Source organism: Mustela lutreola, chromosome 3 (assembly GCF_030435805.1).
Source record: "Mustela lutreola isolate mMusLut2 chromosome 3, mMusLut2.pri, whole genome shotgun sequence".
Taxonomy (NCBI): domain Eukaryota; kingdom Metazoa; phylum Chordata; class Mammalia; order Carnivora; family Mustelidae; genus Mustela; species Mustela lutreola.
This window is the reverse complement of record NC_081292.1, coordinates 103,178,394-103,200,875: the sequence shown is the minus strand read 5'-3', so window position 1 is coordinate 103,200,875 and position 22,482 is coordinate 103,178,394. Positions and strand designations below refer to the sequence as shown.

General features: G+C 40.2%; 1 protein-coding gene across 2 annotated transcripts in view; it reads left to right on the top strand.

Moving 5' to 3' along the window:
* CNTNAP5 (contactin associated protein family member 5) overlaps positions 1 to 22,482 on the top strand; it is an 842,021-nt gene that overhangs the window by 312,973 nt on the left and 506,566 nt on the right. For both annotated transcript variants that reach the window (XM_059166599.1, XM_059166598.1), the window contains exon 4: positions 21,071 to 21,218. In XM_059166599.1, coding sequence (XP_059022582.1) covers positions 21,071 to 21,218 — 148 coding nt within the window. The remainder of the gene's footprint in view (positions 1 to 21,070; positions 21,219 to 22,482) is intronic.

Genomic DNA, 22,482 nt, shown 5'->3' with positions numbered 1-22,482 from the left:
TCTGTTTTTATAGATGTTTAAGTTGCAAGTAAGTGACAGAATCAGGATATTGTTCCAGCCCACCTGAGCATCCGTATTAAACAAATCTGTGCTTCCTTCTTGACCAAGAACCATCATATGTATCCATCCAAGATAAGTAAAATGTCCCTCCCTGAGAACTTAGAAGAGTCCTCCCAGCACTCGAGCCCCATATGGGAGCACAGCCCCTCACCAATCTCCACTCCCTTCTTTTTTTTTTTTTTTTTAAGATTTTATTTATTTGACAGAGATCACAAGTAGTCAGAGAAGCAGGCAGAGGAAGAGAGGAGGAAGCAGGCTCCCTGCTGAGCTGAGCCCGATGCGTGGCTCAATCCCAGGACCCTGAGGTCATGACCTGAGCCGAAGGCAGAGGCTTTAACCTACTGAGTCACCCAGGCACCCCTCCACTCCCTTCTTTAGCATACTAGGTGACAGTGGTTGTTCTCTTTTTCCTGCTTCCTTTTGGCTGTGGATTCCTACAGAATGCATCATTCACCTTGTATCTCTGTAGTGTCCAGCATGCAAACAGCATTAATGTTTGTCAAAAGAAAGAATGAGTAAGTGAGGAAGCGAACTTCCTGGGAGTGAATGCAGTGAATAAATGGTAGGCACATTATGCTAACCGTAAGCACCTATTTAGCCAGAGTGATTCCATCCGGTTAAACAGTGATTTTATTGTTTATGCAGTAAAACGTAAACTGACCCTGCCCCCCCCCCCGCACCTGGGCCAGGGGATTTACTTAAAAGCAAGTCTGAGAAAACCAGTAAATATGGTCGACCAGTCCCTGATAACAGAGCCCAAATACAAGGGTGGGTCAGGTCAGGCGGAGATCACAGCCCAAATGCAGGGATGAGTCGGGCCAGGTGGAGACATCCCATCAGTGGAGCGTTCATACTGTCTCCCTAGCTACCAAGGAGTGTGGGCCCCACCTTTTGGGTGTGCTTTGGGTGCCAATTCTGACCAAGGTGATAGGCTAGTTCAAATAGCTACTATGGGGTGAATTGTAATTCAGTTGGCCACCCATGTGTGACCTAGCATCACTGTGCAGCTTTCTCTGTGTGTTGCAACTTCATTGACCACCTGTGTGTGGCCAGGCTCAATTGCTCTATAAAAGTTAGTCTGTGAGGCTGGGAGTTGCTCGCTCTCTCTGTAAGAGGCAGCCCCAAATGGTCGGTTTGATTCTTGATGCTTGGCTCAAAATAAGGCTTTGCTTGACCTTTGCTTTGTATCAGTCTCACTCCTTTGACCATGGACCTAACACTAACCAAGTTTGAGAACCAGGATCAGACTCTTCACATTGGAAGCAATCTTGGCAGTCCTCCAACCCAGTCTACCCCCTCTAGGAATCCCCCCTCCTGTGTCATCCCTGGAGAGCCTTGATAGTCATAGGTGATGCTGCTACCTCATCACACAGACTCTCCCACTCTTGAACAGCATTACTCCCAAGAATTCCTTCCAGTTTGTTCTATGGTTATAATTTAAAACTATACAAAAGAAGGGGTATCTTTCTTTAATAATGACATGATGGTAATTTTCATCTTCCCTTTTCACCATTCTCCCTTTCTCACCATCCTCCTTCCCACACTTCGTGTGTTTATCTCTTTCTCTCTCTCTCTCTATATATATATATACACACACACATACATATATATATAGAGAGAGAGATGATATAATATATATATATATATATATATATATATATATATATATATATCTATATCATGCCTCAGGGGCTTCAGTGTTCCTCATGTGATCATTCCCAAATATCCTTCCAGTCTTGTAGCCTCTTCTGATCATGCTTGGTAGATGCTGTCCTAAAATTGCACCAGTGCCCTCAACACCCACACCAAATACACAAGCTGCAGATTTGGCCTGATAAATAGAGCCTAACTGGAATGCCATCCCTCCACTGGGGACAGGCATTGGCTATTTTGGCTACCATGTTTCATTGTTAATTTTCTATCAGTCGTTATTCTCAAGGAAGAGGAAGTTTTTGTTTTTGTTTTAAATTAAATCTCTGGGTTTGTACTCTGAGATCAAAACAAATAGAATGGAGGCTAATTTTGAGTTCAGTCCATTGCCTTCTTATCTCAGCCAGTGTTTCCTGAGAAAACCAAGCCTGAGCTATTTAGCCAATAGCCAAAGCTATTTTGACCAATGCAATTCCCAGGAAGCAAGAGTGAGGGAAAAGGGAGTGGAGGAGGGAAAAGAGGGAATGGTGTTAGATAGGAGTGGCATTCCAAGCTGGCCACATCTCCTCATGGCTTCCTAGTAGCCTGATGCAGCCACTGCTCATCCTGACAGCAGGCCTGATGACTAAGGGGAGGAATATATCCAACAACTCTGTTGTTGATCAGTTACTCTCCATGTGTGAACTCCTCATATATTCAGTTGACCATTTGCGAATACAGACTGTGCCTCTGGGGCAGGAGCACAGAGATGTGTGGCTTGGGCTCCAGCCAAGACGCTGGCAGGCTGGAGCTGGGAGGGCTGAGGCTGGGAGAGCAGCTGCTTCCTGAGTGATCCTGCCCTACAGACGCAGCAGCCACCATAGCCACCAGAACTTGGGAGCCATGCAGAGTGATGTAGGAAAAACATTAGGGTTTGAATCCCATGGTCAAGAGAGAATTCTTGAGACCTCTTTAGTGCAAAGGGTTGATTTTATGAAAGCACAGGAACAGGACCTTTAAGCAGAAAGAGCTGCACTGGGGTCATGAGGAACAGCTCATTATATACCCCCAAGTTGGGAGAGAGTTAGGGATAGTGTAAGTCTCTAAGGAATTTTGGAAGCAAGGTTTCCAGGACCTTGAGAGGGCTATCTATTGTTGGGAAGAGTCATTTAGTACCATCTAATAAAACCTTAGTCATGAGACCCTTCAAATGTATGTAGGTAGGCCATATGCTTGGGGGAAGATTGCCAAAACATATCTTGGGGAGTTTAGAGATAAAGGAACTTTCCAAAGAAATTTTTATATGTTAAAGGTGGCTTACAGGATCCGAGTGGTAGTGATGTCAAGCTAGGATTGCGTTTTGCCCTTAGCAAAGTATTAACATTGAAGCAGTTGAGTTCCTAGAGTAATGTCACTCTGCCTTTTTCAAAGACTTGTCAAAGGGCTATATAGGGAGGAAGGAAATTTAATAATTTTTTCATCTGCCTTTGTTTCCCACATCACAGAGCACCAGGGGGCCTCTCTTGCACTGTAGGTGTGGGGCTTTGCAGGGAACTCTGGATGCGACTCATTATACCTCAGTGGGTTATGTCCTTCCTCCTTCCCGGGTTTAGCAAAAACCTTGGCTTTTAAGAAGCTGAGAGAACAAGCTTCATTCAGCTCAAGCATCAGTTTTCTCAGAGGGCATTTTGTGAGCCTTCATTCTAGGTCAGACACCAGGATTATGTGCTCTCATGGCATAGATAGCATCTTTCCTCCCCCTTCATCATCACACATTCATTTGTGTGACTACTAGCGCATTTCTGTCCTGGGCCTGACTTCAACCCTCGCTCAGGGTTGAGTTTTGCTCTCACCATTATCTCAGTGCTTCACAGAATGCCAGGCACGCAGAAGGCTCAAAGTTCATTCATTCGTGAGCCAAAGTGAATGAACTGTGTCCATGAGACCTGAGAGACTAAAGGAAGCCATTTATCCAAACACATCTTTCCAGAATCTCGATTCAGTAAGCCAAGCTCAGTGTGGACAAATTAAAGGAAAAGGAGCTGAAAATAAAACAGACAAAATACCTTTAACGTGGTGTAATGTTTAGGTAGAGATAAGAAATGCAATCAAAAAGTTTGAAAATCTAATAAAATGTTATATATATATATATATATATATATATATATATATATATATATCCCTAAATTTGGGGAGAAAAGATTGTCTGCTGGAAATACTAACATTTCACCATTCTCCTTTCCAATCCCACTCAAAATAAAATTCTTCAAGTTTTTTTTTTTTTTAATACTTTTTTAACCAGTAATAAGAACATAACACTTAGTGTCTTTCTTACTCATTTGACACTTTTCACAGTGCCTGGTATGGTTAATTAGCCCATAGGTTATGTCTCTTGCCTTCTAAAATATGCTTTTGCTTCTATGTTTTTCACACTAGGACTAGTTTTTGACAGGCAAAAGGCACACATACACTTAACAAATAAATTAATTATTCACATAATAAGATTCTGGTATTAGTTGCTTTGAGACAAAAAAACAAAACCAAGGCATTTATACGTTTCACAGAGAATACAGATGCAAACAGATGCAAGGAATTGGTAGACCCTCCTTTAAAAACAAAAACAAAACAAAAATAAACAACAACAACGACAGTGAAAACAACAAAGCATCGGTTGGTCACTGATGTGAAGGAGAGCCCCAAAGTCTCCTCCAGCTAAAGAATCAGAGGTCTAAGTGCCTTCAAAATATGACTAATCATAGAAAAGGGAAGAGGATTTGGTTTGGTCTCCCAGTTAGCAAACCATGTGCCAGGCTTTTCCCTTGGCTTCGGATAATCCAGTTGCTGACCGAGTCAACTGCTAGATGCTTTTCATTTATTTATTGTGTGCATGCGTTCATTTGTGTGATTTTAGTTCCTAATCTGCATCTTCTAGTTCACATCTCACTGTTCTACCTCACAGGTTGGCAGGCAGCTCCGATGAGTGACTTCTGACTTCCTAAATTTCATAACATCTGTTCCACTCGATAGGAAAGTTGACTTTCCAGCAGAAGGTTCTCTACTGAAAAGCCAGAGCAGCCCACCAGTCCCTGCTTTTCTCCTGGGCTACACTTGCCGATCCAATCAGCTTATGAGAAAGGAGACCCTGGAAGACAAAGACAACTGGAGATAAACATACTGAAGGAAAATAAAGCTAAATACAGTCAGAGTCACCTGAGTAAACTGTACCGCCTGGAAAAGATTAATTTGTGTAGCAGCTAAGGGAAAAATGGTAACATGTTGAGTTGCATACTCTTCACCTGTATTGATAGAAAATACACATTCAGCTTTGTAGTGAGTTATTTTTTCTATGATTAACTCAAGAAAGAATTATTTAATCGCACCTGTGTATAAAGTCATTGAATGTTATCATGAGCAGTCCATTAAATAGTCGTTTTACACACCATGCATAAAAGATGCGCTAAAAATGCAGTTCAGCAATATTTTTGCACAAGATCAGGAAAACATATCCATTCCCCATTAAGGTAGAGAACTAGAATCAAGAGTATTGTAAACGCATTTCTGCAAGGAAGATACACTGAGAATTTGTGCTGGACATCAGTTTTGAGAGCTGTGGGTTCACATATTATTCTTCATTGTCCAGGAGAAATGTTAAAATTTTGAAGCTAAACCAGCATGGGTTTAGATTTTAAGTATGAATTACCAGAAGTGTGCCATGGAGAAGTCATTTGAATTCTGTGGCTCTGAGTCTTCATTGAGAGATGGAATAGATAAGTCTATGTCACAGAAACTGTTTAAGGAATTAGCTAAAATAACATATTTCTAGTGTGTGTGTGGGGGGGAATAAAGCTATTACATAACAGAGGCAAAATATTTGCTAAGAAGGATGTCTAAGGAATAAGACATTTTGCAGACTTAAGATATTTTAAAGGTTAAACTATTAACATATTTATGTTAACAAGGAATGAAATATAGAACTTTTAAACTGAGAGTAGACACAACTTGATCATAAAAATGGATGAACTTGATAAGGTCATCTTGTTGAGTTCAACGTATTGACCTGATCACCTCACTTTGTATCTGGTGAATCTCAGGCAATAACAATAGAAGAAAGTTGCCCTCTTTAGTTGTTGCCCTTGGGAAATTGCTGCCTGCACTGGGGGAATGGTTATGTGGAAGCCCACCTCAGTGCTTGTCTTTGTAATCTTTGAGTCTTTTGTTTTAGCGCTGTTGTAGAAACCCCAAATAGGACCAGTGACAGTATCATTAATCCAGAGCACTTGCTGTTCTCACCAAAAAAGGCAAGGTGAGACCAGGCATCAGGAATGAAAGCTGAAAAAGGCAAGGAGCAAGTCATCAAATGTTGCTTAGAGTGAGAAAGGTGACAGAGGACATGGATCTGGATGAAAGACACAGAGCAAAGTGACTTCTCTCGTCTCTGCTTTATGCCCAGAAACCTTAAAGTGAGGCATAAAGATATTTATCATGGGAACCTTTTAAAGGGCCAATTAGCATTTACTATATAGCAAGACTGCTTACTGTGAAGAAATGTTAGCAGGAATGAAGAACTATAAAAGCTGACAAGGAAAAGGTCAAATAATCTAAACAGGATAAAATGGTATATACTCAACAATTACCCCGATGATGGAGAGAAATGGCTTTGATTGCCTTTAAAAGGAAAACAGTTAAAAGGATGCTAATCTTTTAAGCCAGTTGTCTTTACAAGTCTCTAGGAATGGGTTAGTTAAATGAAATCTCTAAATAGCTCAGTAAGTGAGTTCACAAAACCAAAATCTCTTTAATGGAGACAGAGCTCTCATGCATTTTGACAGCCACACTGGAAATTAAGACTGAGATTATATCATAACAAAGTAAAGCCATGCTGAAATTTATTCACTCGATCCTGCTAGAGAATCCAGGATTCTCTTTCAGAATCCCTAGTTCCTGCACTGAATAATTTGCTCAGATATGTTTCCTAAGTGTACTATTTGAATAATTCTAACTTCTGGTTTATATTGTGTTTTGTTTTTTTTAATCAAAATAAAATACGGAAGGAAGGGAGGGGAAAAAATGCTTTGCTGTGTGTCTTGGCAATTTGGGTATCAGGTTGACTGAGGAGTTATTGAAAAGCACTTTTTGATTTAACACTTTCATAACTCTTCCTTACATATATTCTGGGACTTATGGACAATTGAGACCAATCTATACTGACCTCAAAACACTCCTAAAAGTTATTTGGCTTTTTACTTTGCTTTATAACCCATTTCCAAATTTGTTTTTAAGATTTTATTTTATTTATTTGACAGAGAGAGATCACAAGTAGGCAGAGAGGCAGAGAGAGAGAGGAGGAAGCAGGCTCCCTGCTGAGCAGAGAGCCCGATGCGGGACTCGATCCCAGGACCCTGAGATCATGACCTGAGCTGAAGGCAGCGGCTTATTCCACTGAGCCACCCAGGCGCCCCACCCATTTCCAAATTTTAGCTTATTTTATCTCTTGTTATTCTTCCTCCTGATCATTTAATCTAAACACAGGAATGAGAGGACATGGTTGAATGGGCATAGTTTTTGGTCAGATCTGAGCCCATGCATGTTTACTGCTTCATACGCTATAAAGTGTGGAGACCGTGTAAGGTGGCATGCCTGAGGTCCTGGTCAGCAGGGGCCTCCCTTCCCCCTAATTCCCATGTGGGATTAGCCAAACCTCCATTCCTCATGACTGGTCTGGTCTCTAAATATTTCTGAGATGCTGAAAAATACTTACATGTCCCTCAAACCCATCCTGGCGGTGACCCTTCATTTCAGCCAGGACTCCAGGATTTTTTGCTGTATCAGGATTTATGTCTCCGTGTTCCTCCAAGTGAAGACACAGTTCCCTCGGAGAATTCTCTAAATATCAGCTAAACTCAGCTGTAGAGTTTGGACATAAGAAGGCAGCTTGGAAATAATAAGAAAATTACAATCTAGTAAAACTTCCGATTATCATGTGTTGAAGATCCTAGACCAGCTTGCTCAGCACCTCCAGCAGGCTGTCCTGGGGGGCATCTCTCTCTTTCGCCCCCGGCGTATCACTCTGTTGCACACACTCAGGTAATTGTCCTGACCCTACAGGGTGCCCCTGACTGGACTTCTCTGAAACCAAGAGGGCCACTCCCCTCAACTTACTCTAAGGGGTCAGAACACAGTTTCCCCCACCCCAGGCGCAGTCAGTATGAAGAGCATTGTCCCAGGTGTCACCTCACCCAAACCAAATCCTGGCTTTGCTTTGGGAGGACCAAGGGAACAACTGAAGCATCATATTTTATTTCTACAAAACAATTGTGGAATTTCCTGCTATACATGAATGAATCAGTGCAGTCAGCTTTAAATAAGCAGTTGGTCCTGGATTCCAGCCACTAAGGTTTTAGAATGTTCGGAGTACGTTAGAGAACCCTCAGTGGGAGACATCACTCATATTTTAGGCGTATTTAGGCATTTCTAATGTGACTTAATTGTTACAGCTATTGTGTGCTTTCTCTAGCCATTAATAAAAGAGAATACAGAGATGGAAATAGGAGAGATAGAAATGATACATCACAAGGCCAGCCTCAGGAGCACAGTCCCTGGCAGAACGAGGCTTAGACCCCCAGGACAGATTGAGTCCAGCCTGGCCCATCCTGACAAATGACATATTATTAATGAGAAGGAGAAGATGGATAGTGAACATGTGACAAGCATTTGCTACATGCAGAACTACTATGTATTTTAGATTTTTTTTAAATTATTTTTTATTTATTTATTTGACAGAGAAAGAGATCACAAGCAGGCCGAGAGAGCGAGAGAGAGAGGAGGAGGAAGCAGGCTCCCTGTCAAGTAGAGAGCCTGATGAGGGACTCAATCCCAGAACCCTGGGATCATGACCCCAGCCGAAGGCAGAGGCTTAACCCACTGAGCCACCCAGGCATCCCTGTATTTTACATGTAATGCTGCCTTTCATCTTACAATGGTCCTGCACAGAGGGCCCTGATCCCCATTGGGCAGGGGAAGAGACAAAGACATGGAGAAGTAAGGTACTTATGGAAGCCCCATTGTGATGCAGACAGGACTGCACTCCACTGTGTTGCATTTCACCCTTCCTTTTGAATGCACTCCTACCCTGAACCATGCTTTCTGCCTGCACTTCATAGGAATCCAGTGGAGCTCAGATTTAGGCTTACAATGCCATGAAAGAGTCAAGATGCCCTGTCATAGCAGTTACTTATTTACATTTTTATGTGCAGAATAAAATACTTTGGATGTCACCCAGGGTAAATGCTAGGATCTTCCTAAATACGCTAGAGTCTTCCAAAAATTAAGTTCACTCAAGGAATGTAGATTCTAACAGAAACAAAGCAAACATGCCCATTGATAAAGCAAAGGAAAGAACAAGATGGAAAGTGGGGGAGGGGACAGGTGTACACTGTTTAAGGTCAAGCTTTAAGCATATGCTTAATACGTGATATTAGACAAGTATGGATGTTATCAGATGGAGTTTTATATAAAATCCTGCACTGAAAAATGTTTGTTCTTTCATTGTAAAAGTCATGTATGTGCATGCATCACTATAATATAAAAGAGAAAGTATTAAGTGCCCTTACAGAGTTAGAAATAATATACAATTGCAGTTCAAAGGACAGGGAGACCATTGTTCCTAAAAAGCAACTGTGTGGGTCGAGGAGAACGGAAGCTTGAACAGAAGGGTAGCCCTGTGCTCACTCCCAGCTCCACTGCCAGGGACTCACCCGACCTCTAAGTCCGTCTCCAAAATGCCCAGAAACAACACAGGATGGTCAAGGACGGTTGGGAGAATCCATGCCTGGATTATCATCGACTTCCATAAATGTGAGCTGCCCTCCCTCTTTTGCTTGTGGAATTAAATGAATAAGGATTCATTTAATAAATAAATTGACATTTGAAATGGGTTTGAAAAGTAATTATGACCTAAGTAGTAATAGTTAACATTTATACGGGTAATATTTCAGGCCAGAACGTCATACTTGATGCAAGAACTATTCTAAGCAATATTCAAGCCATCTCTATGAATGTATGTATTACTCGGAATAATCCTTGCATGATACATGAGACTTGTGTGTTAACCAATGTACACACAGGAAACCCCCACCCACACACACTCATTTCCACCATCTCAAGGAATGCATTTTTATCCTCATTTTAAACTTGAGCAGGTATTAGTACAGAAAAGCTAAGTACTCGTCCAAGTCCTCACACCCAGAAAGGATTTTGAAAGTAAGCACAGGCTCCAGAGTCTGTCCTCTTAACTCCTTACTGATAAGCTGTGAAAGCATAGCAGGAAGGTGCTAAAAGAACATTCCGTGTACTATCTATGGCCAGCAACAATGATAAGCCCAGGTTTTGGAGGTTACAGGGCATGCAGGGATTGTAAGAAGTAAGACTCATAAAAAACAGAATAGGGGTAGCAAACAGGGCCTTGGATGACATGTGAAAGAGCTGAGAATGCCCCGTTCGACTTGGTTCAGACACGGTCAACAATGAAGTCAGATGGAGTGCGGAATTATCAGGCTGTGTGGTCTGAAAATGACTGTTTCAGTTTGGGGATGAAGCAGAGTACAAACAAGGCCTGACTGTTCCTTGACACAACGAGGTACAAATGCATCATCCAAGTTTAATCCTCTGATTCTTTCCGGAGCATGCAGACCTCCCTGGTACTTGAGCCCATTGGCAGCTTGGAGGCTGTTTGATGTTAGCAGTGGAAGCCACTGCACACTATTGGAGAAGAGCCCAACTATTTATAATTCCAGGAAATCTTTCTATTTTTATAGAAAAATACAGTTTTTAAAAATATTTTATTTATTTATTTGACAAAGAGAAAGATAGAATGCACATAAGCAGGGGGAGTAGCAGCAGAGGCAGAGGGAGAAGCAGGCTCCCTACTGAGCAGGGAGCCCAATGTGGGGTTTCATCTCAGGACTCTGAGATCATGCCCTGTGCTGAAGGCAGACTTTTAACTGATTGAGCCACCCAGGCGCCCCTGGAAGAAGGAAGTTTTAATGTAGAATTTCCCTTCATCAGTATTATTACTCCCATTTAATAGATAAATAAACCAAGATTCTGAAAGACAAAATTAATGGACTTTGGCTATATATGAAGTAATGGTAGGAGGTCGTTTTCAAGGGTACCTCCACCCAAAGCCCAGCAGCTTCATACCACGTCATGTAGTTGAGGAACCGGTAACACATCTCAAGAGGGATCAGGGATAATAAGTGAAATGAAGAATGAAAATATCATGCATTTCCCCTTTGCCATGTATCAGGTGCTAGAGACACAAAGTAATTCAGGGTGGAGGTCCTCAAGGTGATTGCTGTATACAGAAGGGGACCAGTATAATGCACAGGTTTCAGCCCTGTTGTTGGTGTGGTGCCATAACAGAAGACACAGCAGGGATCAACAAGGGGAGTGTTGCCAGCTTAAACAAGAGGTTGGGAAGAGCATAGCCCAGATCCTTAAAGAAAGAGTTTGCATGTGTGTTTGAGGGAAACTCTAGCAGAATGATACAGAAGGAGGGCATGGTAAGGACAGAAGCAGCAGGAGATGGTTTGGAAAACAGAGGGCTTTATGATAGGGCATACTAGAAATTAGATTTTTGTTTTTTAAGATTTTATTTGTTTATTTGATAGAGAGGGAGAAAGAGATGACAAGTAGGCACAGAGACAGGCAGGGAGAGAGGGGGGAAGCAGGCTCCCCACTGAGCAGAGAGCCTGATTCGGGGCTCCATCTCAGGACCCTGAGATCATGACCCGAGCTGAGGGCAGAGGCGCCCCTAGAAATTTGATTTTAAAGGTAATAATCTCTCTTGAAAGATTGATTAAATGGAGTAACACCAGAGGGAGAAAGATGATCTGGTGGCTATTGCAGTCACCCGGGGAAGAGCTGAAGAGCTGATGAAGGCAGTGCAGAGAAAGAACTGAGCCCTACACCAGATGTTTTCTGTGCCATCATTTACTCAGGGCCGCACCTCAGGGCTTACAGCAGACACCCAGGGATTTGATTTCAGGTTAGGAGCCAACCTGTCAGGAGAAATGAAATATGTTTGCATGTATTTTTTTCCTCCCTTCCTATCTCTTTCTTTCCTTTCTCCTTCATTCTTTTGTACAAGTGTCCCTTTTGGAAATGTGCACCACAGTGAGATACCACCTCACACCTGTTGGGATGGCCGTCACTAAAAAGATAACAGAGAAATGCTGGCCATGATGTAGAGAAAAGGGAAGGCTGGTGTCCTGTTGATGGGATTATAAACTAGTGCAGCCACTATGGAAAACAGTATGGAAGATCCTCAAATAATTAGAAATAGAACCACCATATGGTCCAGCAATTCCACTTCTAGGAATATGTCCAAAGGAGATGAAAACACTAATATTTATATCTGCATCTGCATCTCAACATTAACAGGAGCATTATTTACAATTAGCCAAGACATGGAAACAACCTAAGGGTCCATTGGCAAATGAATGGATAAAGCGAGTGTTGAGGTGCGAAGGGGCTGGAGGAAGGTGGTCAGAAGCTACGGATGAGGGATGTGACTCACAGCATGATGATGGCTGTATGCCATTATAGGAAAGTGGAGAGTTTTCATCACATTAATATGTTTTTCCTTTTCTTTTTATTGTATATCTATGAGATGATGGCTATTAACTAAACCTGTTGTGGGAATCATTTCACAATATAAGTAAATCAAATCACCATTCTATATACCTTAAACTTATACAATGATGCATATCAATTATTTCTCAATAAAACTGGGAAAAAGTGGAAATTCTGATTTTCCCTAGGAAGGACCATTGCTTGAGCTACTCATCATTTAACAGAAAAAAAGCTGGAAGTCAGCTAAGAGCAGAAATAGAACAAAGGAGGAATGGAGAAGAGAAGTAGATCATGATAAACTTGGCCTATAACATGTTTTTTTCCAAAGGCTGACAATGAGCTAACATCTTCTCTTCAGAGTGCTAGTTTGAGATCCAAATCTCAGGAAAATGAGGGAAAAAAAAAAAAAAAAGGACATGTGTTGTCTGCTTTCATGTTCCTATTTCCAGAGAAATCTGCTGTCTCTTCAAAGTTTCTATTCAGCAGTGTTAAATTATCTTGCGAGAAAATCAGCTACATGACAGGTGAATTGGTGCTTATCAGCTGGTGTACACATTGCTATTTGAAAGTGAGCCTGTAAAGCACTGTGGAGGCAATAATGGTAAGGACATGCTAGAACCTTTTAGCCCTCGCTTGGTCCTTGTAGGACTAGTATCAGGCTCAGCCTGTTCTCTGGACGATTAGATGTAAAGAACAGTGGGAACCAGACCTACAGTCCGCAAATAGCTTTTGAGACCAACAATTGGACCCTCACAGGCACAAAATAACATCAAGGAAGAAATATGCCCAGTGTGTATCATCTGCTCTCTCCTTGTGATACTTGTCCCTCAGGTAGTTTCTGATAGGCTGGATGTACAGGCTTTCTTAACTATATAGATTGAGAGTTCACTGTCCTGTGGTCTCTCTGAAGGGCTTTAGTATATGAATTAGGAGTACTTAAGTAGAAGGACACATCAGCTCCTTCCACAGTATGGGTGGGCATGATGAATGGATGACAAAGATGCGGTCCACATATGCAATGGAATATTACTCAGCTATCAGAAAGGATGAATACCCACCATCTGCATGGACATGGACGGAACTGGAAGGGATTATGCTGACTGCAATAAGTCAAGGAGAGAAAGGCAATGATCATATGGTTTCACTCATATGTGGAGCATAAAGAGTAGAGCAGAGTACCACAGGGGAAGGAGGGAAGATGGAAGAGGAGAAATCATAGAGGGAGACAAATCATGAGGGACTCTGGATTCCAGGAAACAAACTGAGGGCTGCAGAGGGGAGGAGATTGGGGATGGGGTAATCAGGTGATGGGCATTAAGGAGGGCATGTGTTGTGAAGAGCACTGGATGTTATACTCAATAATGAATCATTGAACTGTGTATCAAAAATTAATGTGCTATATGTTGACTAATTGAACATAACAATAAATAAAATAAAATTTGTTTCAAGAGAAAAAAAAAGAGCATTAAGGTCTGCTGTAGTTGGGGTACCTGGATGGCTTAGTCCACTAAATGTCTACCTTCAGCTTAGATCTTGATCTTGGACTCTTGAGATTGAGCCCTGTGTCCCTCTGCCTATGCTCCTACCCCCACCTCGTGCTCTGTCTCTGTCAAATAAATAAATAAAATCTTTAAATAAAAAATAAAATGATGTCACTAGTGGAAGGAACTCTCATATGTAATATTGTTTTAATTCCCCCTTCAACTAATTATCTTTCATTGAGAAAATATCTTACAACTCCTATCTTTGGTTTGTCCACAGAAAGTGATGAATATGAACTTCTCTCAAGATGATGTTCTGTGCACATTTCTATGTGAGCACAATCCCTTTAAGGCATTCCATGAAAAGATAGCAGGGTTCCCTATTGAAACAAGTTAGGGGAAAAAATTGGATGCTTCCTTCATTCAAGAGACCTTTCTGGGCCTTACCTGTGATTCCTGAAGACCCTTCTCTCTTAGAGTTTGCAGTGCATGGACAGAGACAAACAGTAAAGCAAGATTTGTTTTTGAAGGAAGATAAAGCAAGATAGGAGAACAGGTTGTGCTGGAGAGGGAAAAGGAGTTGGCAAGATCCCCTACTAAAGCCACTGTGTGCGCATAAAGGGACTGGAGAGCTCAAGTCTTTTCATCTTGGTTTGTACCCGTGACTACCCTGGACACAGCGGTCAGTCCCTTCCTAGCTCTGGGCCTGGCCCTTTACTACAATGTCCCTTCCCTGTGGCTCCTGTAATAGACCAGGCCCTCCTGGCAACCCCCATGCTCAGTTCTCTATTTTACTGGGGAGGAAGTTCAGAAAGCTGCTTAGTCCTTTTTCAGAATTCAGAAGAGGGCAAAGGCATTGCTTCTCTTTGCTTTCATGGAGTGTAAAATGTCTAATTTTACTAAGTGGATATTTCTGTTTTGTTCAGTTGTGCACCATATAGTCAAGCTGCCATACATGTTGGTTTTCTAGTTCTCAGCCCAGAGATGGGAACATAAATAGATGACACTGTTGTCAACAGTTGCTTTATTACCCCTTATACTTAATGTACTTAATGTACATTAATGTACTTAATGTACTTAATGCAGCAGAAGTCACATAAAAAGCAGAAGGAGGAATTTTTGTGTCGTGTGTGTGTATGTGTGTGTGTGCATATCCTCATATTTAAATAGATACTTATCTGTACATACATAGTGTCTTCAAGAATAATAGGGGTCTGGATCATCCAAGTCCATGGACAAAAAGTTGTGTTTTTATTAGCTGTAGATTGATCCTGATTTTCACATTATTAGTTGATCCCATTTTATTTTCTACAAAATGTGATCCAGATTAATAATTGTCAAAAGGAAATTTATAACCTGATTGTATGCATAAGGTTCCTATTGGTATAGGAAAAGTTTTGAGCAACTTAACTCAGAAACGTCTTTCGAATTAATGATGGTTTGTTGTTAAAGCTATGAGTAGGCAGAGACCAGTGGTGGTTTGAGGGCCCTTCAACTTCGACTTTAACATAGCTTTAACAATGTCCTTTGTACCTCTTGACATTCAATGAACTCTCTTTGCACTTGAGTTATTGATGGGATTGTTTTCATGCAAATAGATAACAGAGGAACACACTATTTTATTAAACTAGGAGAACAATGTGGAAATGAGATAGAGAATTAATCATCTAGTGGGAGAAGTAAAGGCAGAGATTCAGATGTCACGGCTGTGCTGTCCTACAGAAACCAGCTCTTCCTGCCTGGGGCTAGGTACTAGTTTCTAAAGGCACTGTACTGGTGCCTCCAATGGGAGAGGCATTTAATGGAGGACATTATCTTTAATCTTTGTAAGTTATTCACTAATTTCTGCTGTCAAGTCTCAGTATCTCCCTTTACTGGGAATAAGCAAGAATGCATGTGATGGGTTAGTGCATTTGGAGGCTTCATACCTGATGAGATTTTCATGCAAATAACTTTAACATGGGTAAATTAATAATAAAGTGACCAATATTAGGACTTCACATTGGATTCCATTTCCTGAACTGACCACACAGTAACCACGTTTCAAGAGGATGACTGGCAGTTAAGTAGAAAGTAGGAGCAAAATGACAATTGACCATTGACTGCACAAGAGCATGTGTGACAAAGGTTGTGTCGGGTTTTGATGGGAATGAGGAAGCATTCATACCTCATGCTGGAAGGCATTCCTACTGACAGAAACCAAGGAGGAAACAAATATTCTTCAGTGATACAGTCACATAGCCTGGAAAGAGAAGAACACTTCATTCCTAAGAGAGGGGAACAGGACATGAGTGTGTGATTATAACTAGAAGGGCTCACTTGAGAGTCCCACTCCACCTGTGGTCAAGGTCAAGTGCGAGTGACAGTTTTTCTCTATGGTTGCTCTGAATCCTTGAGTTATTCCTCTCTGGAGGCCATAAAGACAAAGGAAACAGAGTGGACAGTGGCATGGATTAGTTTTCCTCTTTGCCAACTATTGGGATCAAGAGATGGGGGGGCCCGTTCTTACACAGTGATCAAGTTCATGGTGGTCTTCTAGCCCAATTAAATAACTGCTCCTATGAAATTAAAATAGATATACAGCATCTACACTTATAATGATGTAATTATGTCATGGATACCATACTACAAACGAGAGTAGAATAGAAAAGATCCAGCAGTTTAATTCTCCTTCTTACATCCCTAAAATCTAGCACTTAGGCAATATAGTCAATGGTACTGTAACAGTGATGTATGGTGACAGATGGTAACTGCACTTGTGTTGATTATGGCATAACATATGAACTTGTCAGATAGCTTTGTTGTACACCTAAAACTAATGTGACACGTATGTCGATTATACTCAAATTAAAAAAAAAAAAGATAAAAAAACTAAATACTAAAGAAAAAAACAAAAAAAGAATTCCTGTCAGCCAGTAGTGTCCAGTGACTAACACTGATCTCTCTTATTTCCTTCTCTATAAGTGCCTCTCTGAAATCCATTTCAGCACATACCCCTGCATAGCAGTTTGGAACACTGAAGCCGGAGTAGGTTTATCAATTTTAGATTTAACTCTGCAGTTTGCATGTTAATTACCCTCTGCTTTATTAAATACAAAAAAATGTATTTCTAATTAGCTCTGAGCTGCTAGTCCTTCCTTAGTTTTAGTTTGTACTTTTTTTTCCCTGGGAAATACCTTTGAATGTCATTCAGAAAATTTAAGTATGATTGACAAATGCCTTCCACGGGGCTTGAGAGTATTAATAAGTCACTGCTTCAGAATATACTCTCACAGAAAGTTATTTTTACACAGAATTTGTGATTGGAATCTCTTTCTCTCTGTGTGAGTGTATTGTGTGTTTCTGTGAGAGTCTATTATGTGCACTGTCCATTTGCATGCAGTATTTAATGTAAGATTCACAGCTGCCTTAGAGATTTTATTTTCACTCTTCTGATGAGAACACCAAGAGTCAGAAAAGTTGTGTTCCTTTGCTCATTCATTCACTCAGTGAGTTCAACAACTTACTAATAACCCTGTGAGCAATGTTAAAGTGCTGTTTGTAGAATTCACTGATTTTGAGATATCTATGGTGTACAGGTTTGGTTTGGGTTACTGAATGCCATTTCAACTGTACCTTTAAGAAATACTGTGTTCCATGCACTAAGCATTCCAGTTTAAAATAAGATACAGTCTATATCCCCAAAGGAATTACAGTCCTAGTACCTTGCTGTGGACGCCAGAGTGAATCTGCAGGGTGGTTAGGAATAGCACTCAAAGCTCATCTCCTTTCTCTCTCACTCTAATGCTTCTTTTAAAAAAGACTCTTAGGCAGCATGGTGTTTGGCAGAGCATCAGACTTGAAATAGGTCTCCCTGAGAATTCCTGATATTCCCTGTCAAGTTTACAGAGGCAAAATTTGGTTGTTGCACCTGTTAGTTATTGCTCGAGACTGTAGTTAAGCAAATTAATGACATCTTCCCTCTGGCAGACACCTGGTTGCTTGCAATCTTGCTGCCAATCAAAGTCATCAGTGGGATTGGCTCAATGTGATGTATTTGCTGAAGCCAAATGAGTTGCTCTGGCTAAGCCAGACCCTTCCATTTTCTATTGATAAGCGCCAGTGTCTGTCCCATCTTAGACTCCTAGTTTGTGCCTATTATACTTAACTGCCTAGTAAAGGGTACGAAGAGCATCATCATCTTCATTATGACCAACAATTCTTCCATTCATAAGCCAAAATGTTGTTTACTGTCAAGGAATGAACGTCTTAGTGGAAGTTGCTGAATACTGACTCTGGCACTCTCATTTTCTTAAGTATTCTCTTCAAGGCTCCCACTGGTGAGCCCTGTGCTATGTGGTTGTTTTTTCCTAAAAGCACACAGGAACTCAATTTCTGTGATCCTTACACTTCTTAACTATAGGGGAAGAAAGATTAACTAGTGCACTGTGTTCTTATGTAGGGACAAAATCAATGAACAGCTTTGTCAAGAACAATATGCATAATGTTTTATAATAATAATAATGATGATGCCGCTATTCATCCCACAGTATGACAACAGTAAAAGGTCTGTGCCAAAATTCAGTATATTACTGCTTGATGTGGGGTGAGAACAGAACAAACTACTCTGAGAAACATTATATATAATGATGCTCAGAATTAACCTCTCTGATTCCGAGGGTCTACTAGTGAGGTGGAAAACCCAATATGGGCTGGCTACACGATTATAAGATGTAGTGCAATTTCAGAAAGTTTAAATGTACTTGTGCCATGGTGGGGGTGACGCCTTTACTGAGGAAGCTGCCTCAAACTTCCCCATAATATATGCAGTGAGCTTAAAACATACAGAGGTTCACCTAGGATGTGTCTGTTGTGGAGCAGCCCTTCAAAACTGGTAGCTATTATTGTGCCAGGGGCAATATTTAGTTTCAGAAACCTGGCATATGCAGGTGATAATGGGAATTAAATCAGAGAGTCACTGGGCTTTCATCAGAGTCTCTATAATCCAGTCACAACTTGATAATTTCTTTATTTAAAATTTATGATCCAATTTAAACTCTCCAAAATTAAGTTGTCTCATCTTGAAAATGAAGATAATACAGATTTTCTACCTCACAAGGATGTTCTGTTTAAATGAGTTGATGGATGCTCTTGGTAGTCATTTTCTGTCTCCCAGCATCAAGAAAATGACTCCTTTGGTTTCTATCACCAGAGCTTAGTTCTGCACCTTCTAGAACTTCATGAACATAGAATCATGTGGTATGGGTATGTGCTCTTCATGGCTGGCTTCTTTAGCTCAACACATGGTTTGCTGTAGATGCTGATGTATTTTTTAACTACTGAATAGTAATCCGATCTACTAATGTTCTGAGTTCGATTTACTAGTTTTCTAACTTCTTGGGATGGAGATGTAAATTTTGTTTTAACTTCACTTCTTCCTTTTTTATGTAAAAAAGCATTTAAAGCCGTACATTTTCTTCTAAGGACTGTTTTAGCTGTGTTCCAGAAATGTAGATGCAGTGTTTTTACCATTATTCTATTCAAACTATTTTCTAGATTCCATTTTGATTTCTTCTTTGACATATTACGGGTCATTTAGAAGTGTGTTGACTAACTTCCAAACATTTGAGGGTTTCCTAAATAATTTTTTATTATGAATTCTGAACTTAATTGATCAGAAAACAAAGTATGCTTCTTTATGGCTTAGAATAGGGTCTTTCTTAATGAATATTCCATGTGTGCTTAAAAACAATGTATCTAATCTGTAGTTGTTCAGTGTTCTATGAACATTTAGGTTGGTTTCACTGTTTGAATATTCTGTATCCTCACTGGCTTTTCCCCCAACTTGTTCCATTAGTTACTGGAGGAAGATAATAAAAGTCAACTGTAATTGTCACTACTTTGTACCTCCTCCACCCTTTTTGTTTCTGTCAGGTTTTGCTTCTTATATTTCAAATCTCTGCTGTAGGTGCAGACACTTTTATTTTTCTGTTTTTTTTTTTCATAATGACTTAGCCCTTTGTAATTTTAGAGTCTCTTGGTATCTTGAAATGCATCCCCTTTGTTTGATATTAATACAAAAATTCTGGGTTTCATTTATCTACTGTCTGCCTGTAATACTTTCCCCATCCTCTACTTTCAACCTGTCAGTGCCTTTATTATTTAAAAAAAAAAAAGTATCATATCAAAAGTACAGAGATGGGCCTTCCCATTCTGTCCAGCCTGACAATTTCTAACTTTTCATTTGACTTTTTGCTCATTTTTCTTTTAATGTAATTATTAGTTTGGTAAAAATTAAGTCTACTAACAATTCCTTTTTTCTTTTTCCTCTTTGTGATTTATTCCTTTGTTTTGCACTTTCTGCCTTATTTTGTGTTAAACTGAGCTTTTTGTTGCTGGTTTGTTGTTCTTATTTTTGTTATTATTATTATTATTATTATTACTATTATTTGGTATCCCATCCTTTCTCTTTAATTGGCCTTGTGGCTATACCTTTTTGGTTTATGTTTATGCATCTTTAACTTATAATGTTTGCATGAAATTTCTATTATATCACTTTGTATACAATGTGGGGCCTTATACTAGTGTAATTCTATTTACCCTATATCCCATTCTTCATAGTTTTATTGATACATGTTTACTTTTATTTCATAATACTGTATCTCATAATACATTTTTATTTTTCCTCTAAACTGTGAATGAACTTTAAGATGTTTAGGAAAAGAAAGCTAGTCTTTTATTTTTAGCCACATATTTATCCCTTTGAGTACTCTTCATTCCTTCTTTCCTATAACTTAACAATTCTACCTTGAATCAATTTCTTCAGACTGTATAACTTATTTAGCAGTATTAGCAGTGGGGAGTGTAGAAATTATCTCACCTTTTGTTTAATGAAACTGTTTATTTTTTCTTCAGAACTGAAAGCTATTTCTGTTGGGTATAGAATGCCAAGTTGATGGTGTCCTACTTTCAGCATTGATTGTTCTCTCCCATTTCTCATGAGAAGTTGGATGTGATCCTTATTGTTCAGTTGTTATCTTTAGCAGTTGAGCTGGCTTTGGGGGGGTGGTAGCTTCAATGCATCAGTAGGGTTTTACATTATTCTTTGAGAAACTCCCTCCCCTAAATTCAGAATTTTCAGGAGAGTCAGATTCTATTTGGCATATGTGAGAACTTGAGGATTTTCTTGGAGTAACATGTGGATTTGCAATGATGTTCTTTGAACTCAAGCATGGGAAGGAGATGCAATAGTATCCTAGACCTCACTGGGGCTCCTTTTCTCTCTGCAGACCTTTGCAGGAAACATGAATGCTGACAGCGTGATGCACCACAAGTTACTGCACTCAGTGAGAGCCCGCTTCGTTCGCTTTGTGCCCCTAGAATGGAATCCAAGTGGAAAGATTGGCATGAGGGTGGAGGTCTACGGATGCTCCTATAGTAAGTGTATGCATGAACCCTCGCGCTGGTGTGTTGTGAGCAGCTTTCCCTATATGGTATCAGTTGATCTACACTGAGATGGCAATCTCAATTGTTTTAAAGTCTTTCAAGTCCCTAATAACTTCTGCACATTTGAAAATGTAAAAAAACTCCTCTGTCTAGGAATGAAGGAGCTTTGTGGTGATAATATGATAAGAGCTTAACAACACCTCAAAGGTCAAAGTTAAGAGCTCTTGGAGTTTGAATATCATTTGTCCTTGAAGTAGAATAGCAATTTGAGCTCCATTCTTTCCCAGAAGTGGAGTGAAGTATTATAAATTCACCCTTCCTTCAGAACCATGAGGGAACAAAGTTTCTCCCTCTTCACTTGTTCTAGAAGTGGAGGCAAAGGAACATTTCAACCCAGTGTAACCCAGGGAATGCTTCTTTCCTGGAATTATGCTAGCCATCTATTCATTTATGAGTTGTTGGTACATGTGGAAGTGGTTCTCCATCTTGCAAATAAAAGTTATAAATGTGGGTAGAGCTGGCAATCACTCAAGATTAAAGTAACAATTATGCAAGAAATGTAATCATTCCTATAATTCTCCCCTATACATTGTCATCATTATAAATTATTTTTCATTTTTTAAAATTTATTTTTATTAACATAGTATATTATTTGCCCCTGGGTTATAGGTCTGTGAATCATCAGACTTACACATTTCACAGCACTCACCATAGCACATACCCTCCCCAGTGTCCATAACCAAGCCACCCTATCCTTACCCCCTCACCCCCAGCAACCCTCAGTTTGTTCGTGAGATTAAGAATCTCTTATGATTTATCTCCCTCCCAATTCCATCTTGTTTAATTTTTTCCCTCTCTACCCCCATGACCCCCTGTCCTGCCTCTCAAATGCCTCATATCAAAGAAATCATATGATAATTGTCTTTCTCTGATTGACTTATTTTGCTTAGCATAGTACCCTCTAGTTCCATCCACATAATTGCAAATGACAGGATTTGGGGATTTTTGATGGCTGCATAGTATTTCATTGCATATAGATATAACACTTCTTCTTTATCCGTTCATCTGTTGATGGACATCCATTTTCCCCCCCCCATAGTTTAGTTATTGTGGACATTGCTACTACAAACATTTGGGTGCACGTGCCCCTTCAAATCACTACATTTGTATCTGTAGGGTAAATACCTAGTAGTGCTATTGCTGGGTCATAAGGTAGCTCTATTTTCAACTCTTTGAGAAACCTCCATGCTTTTTC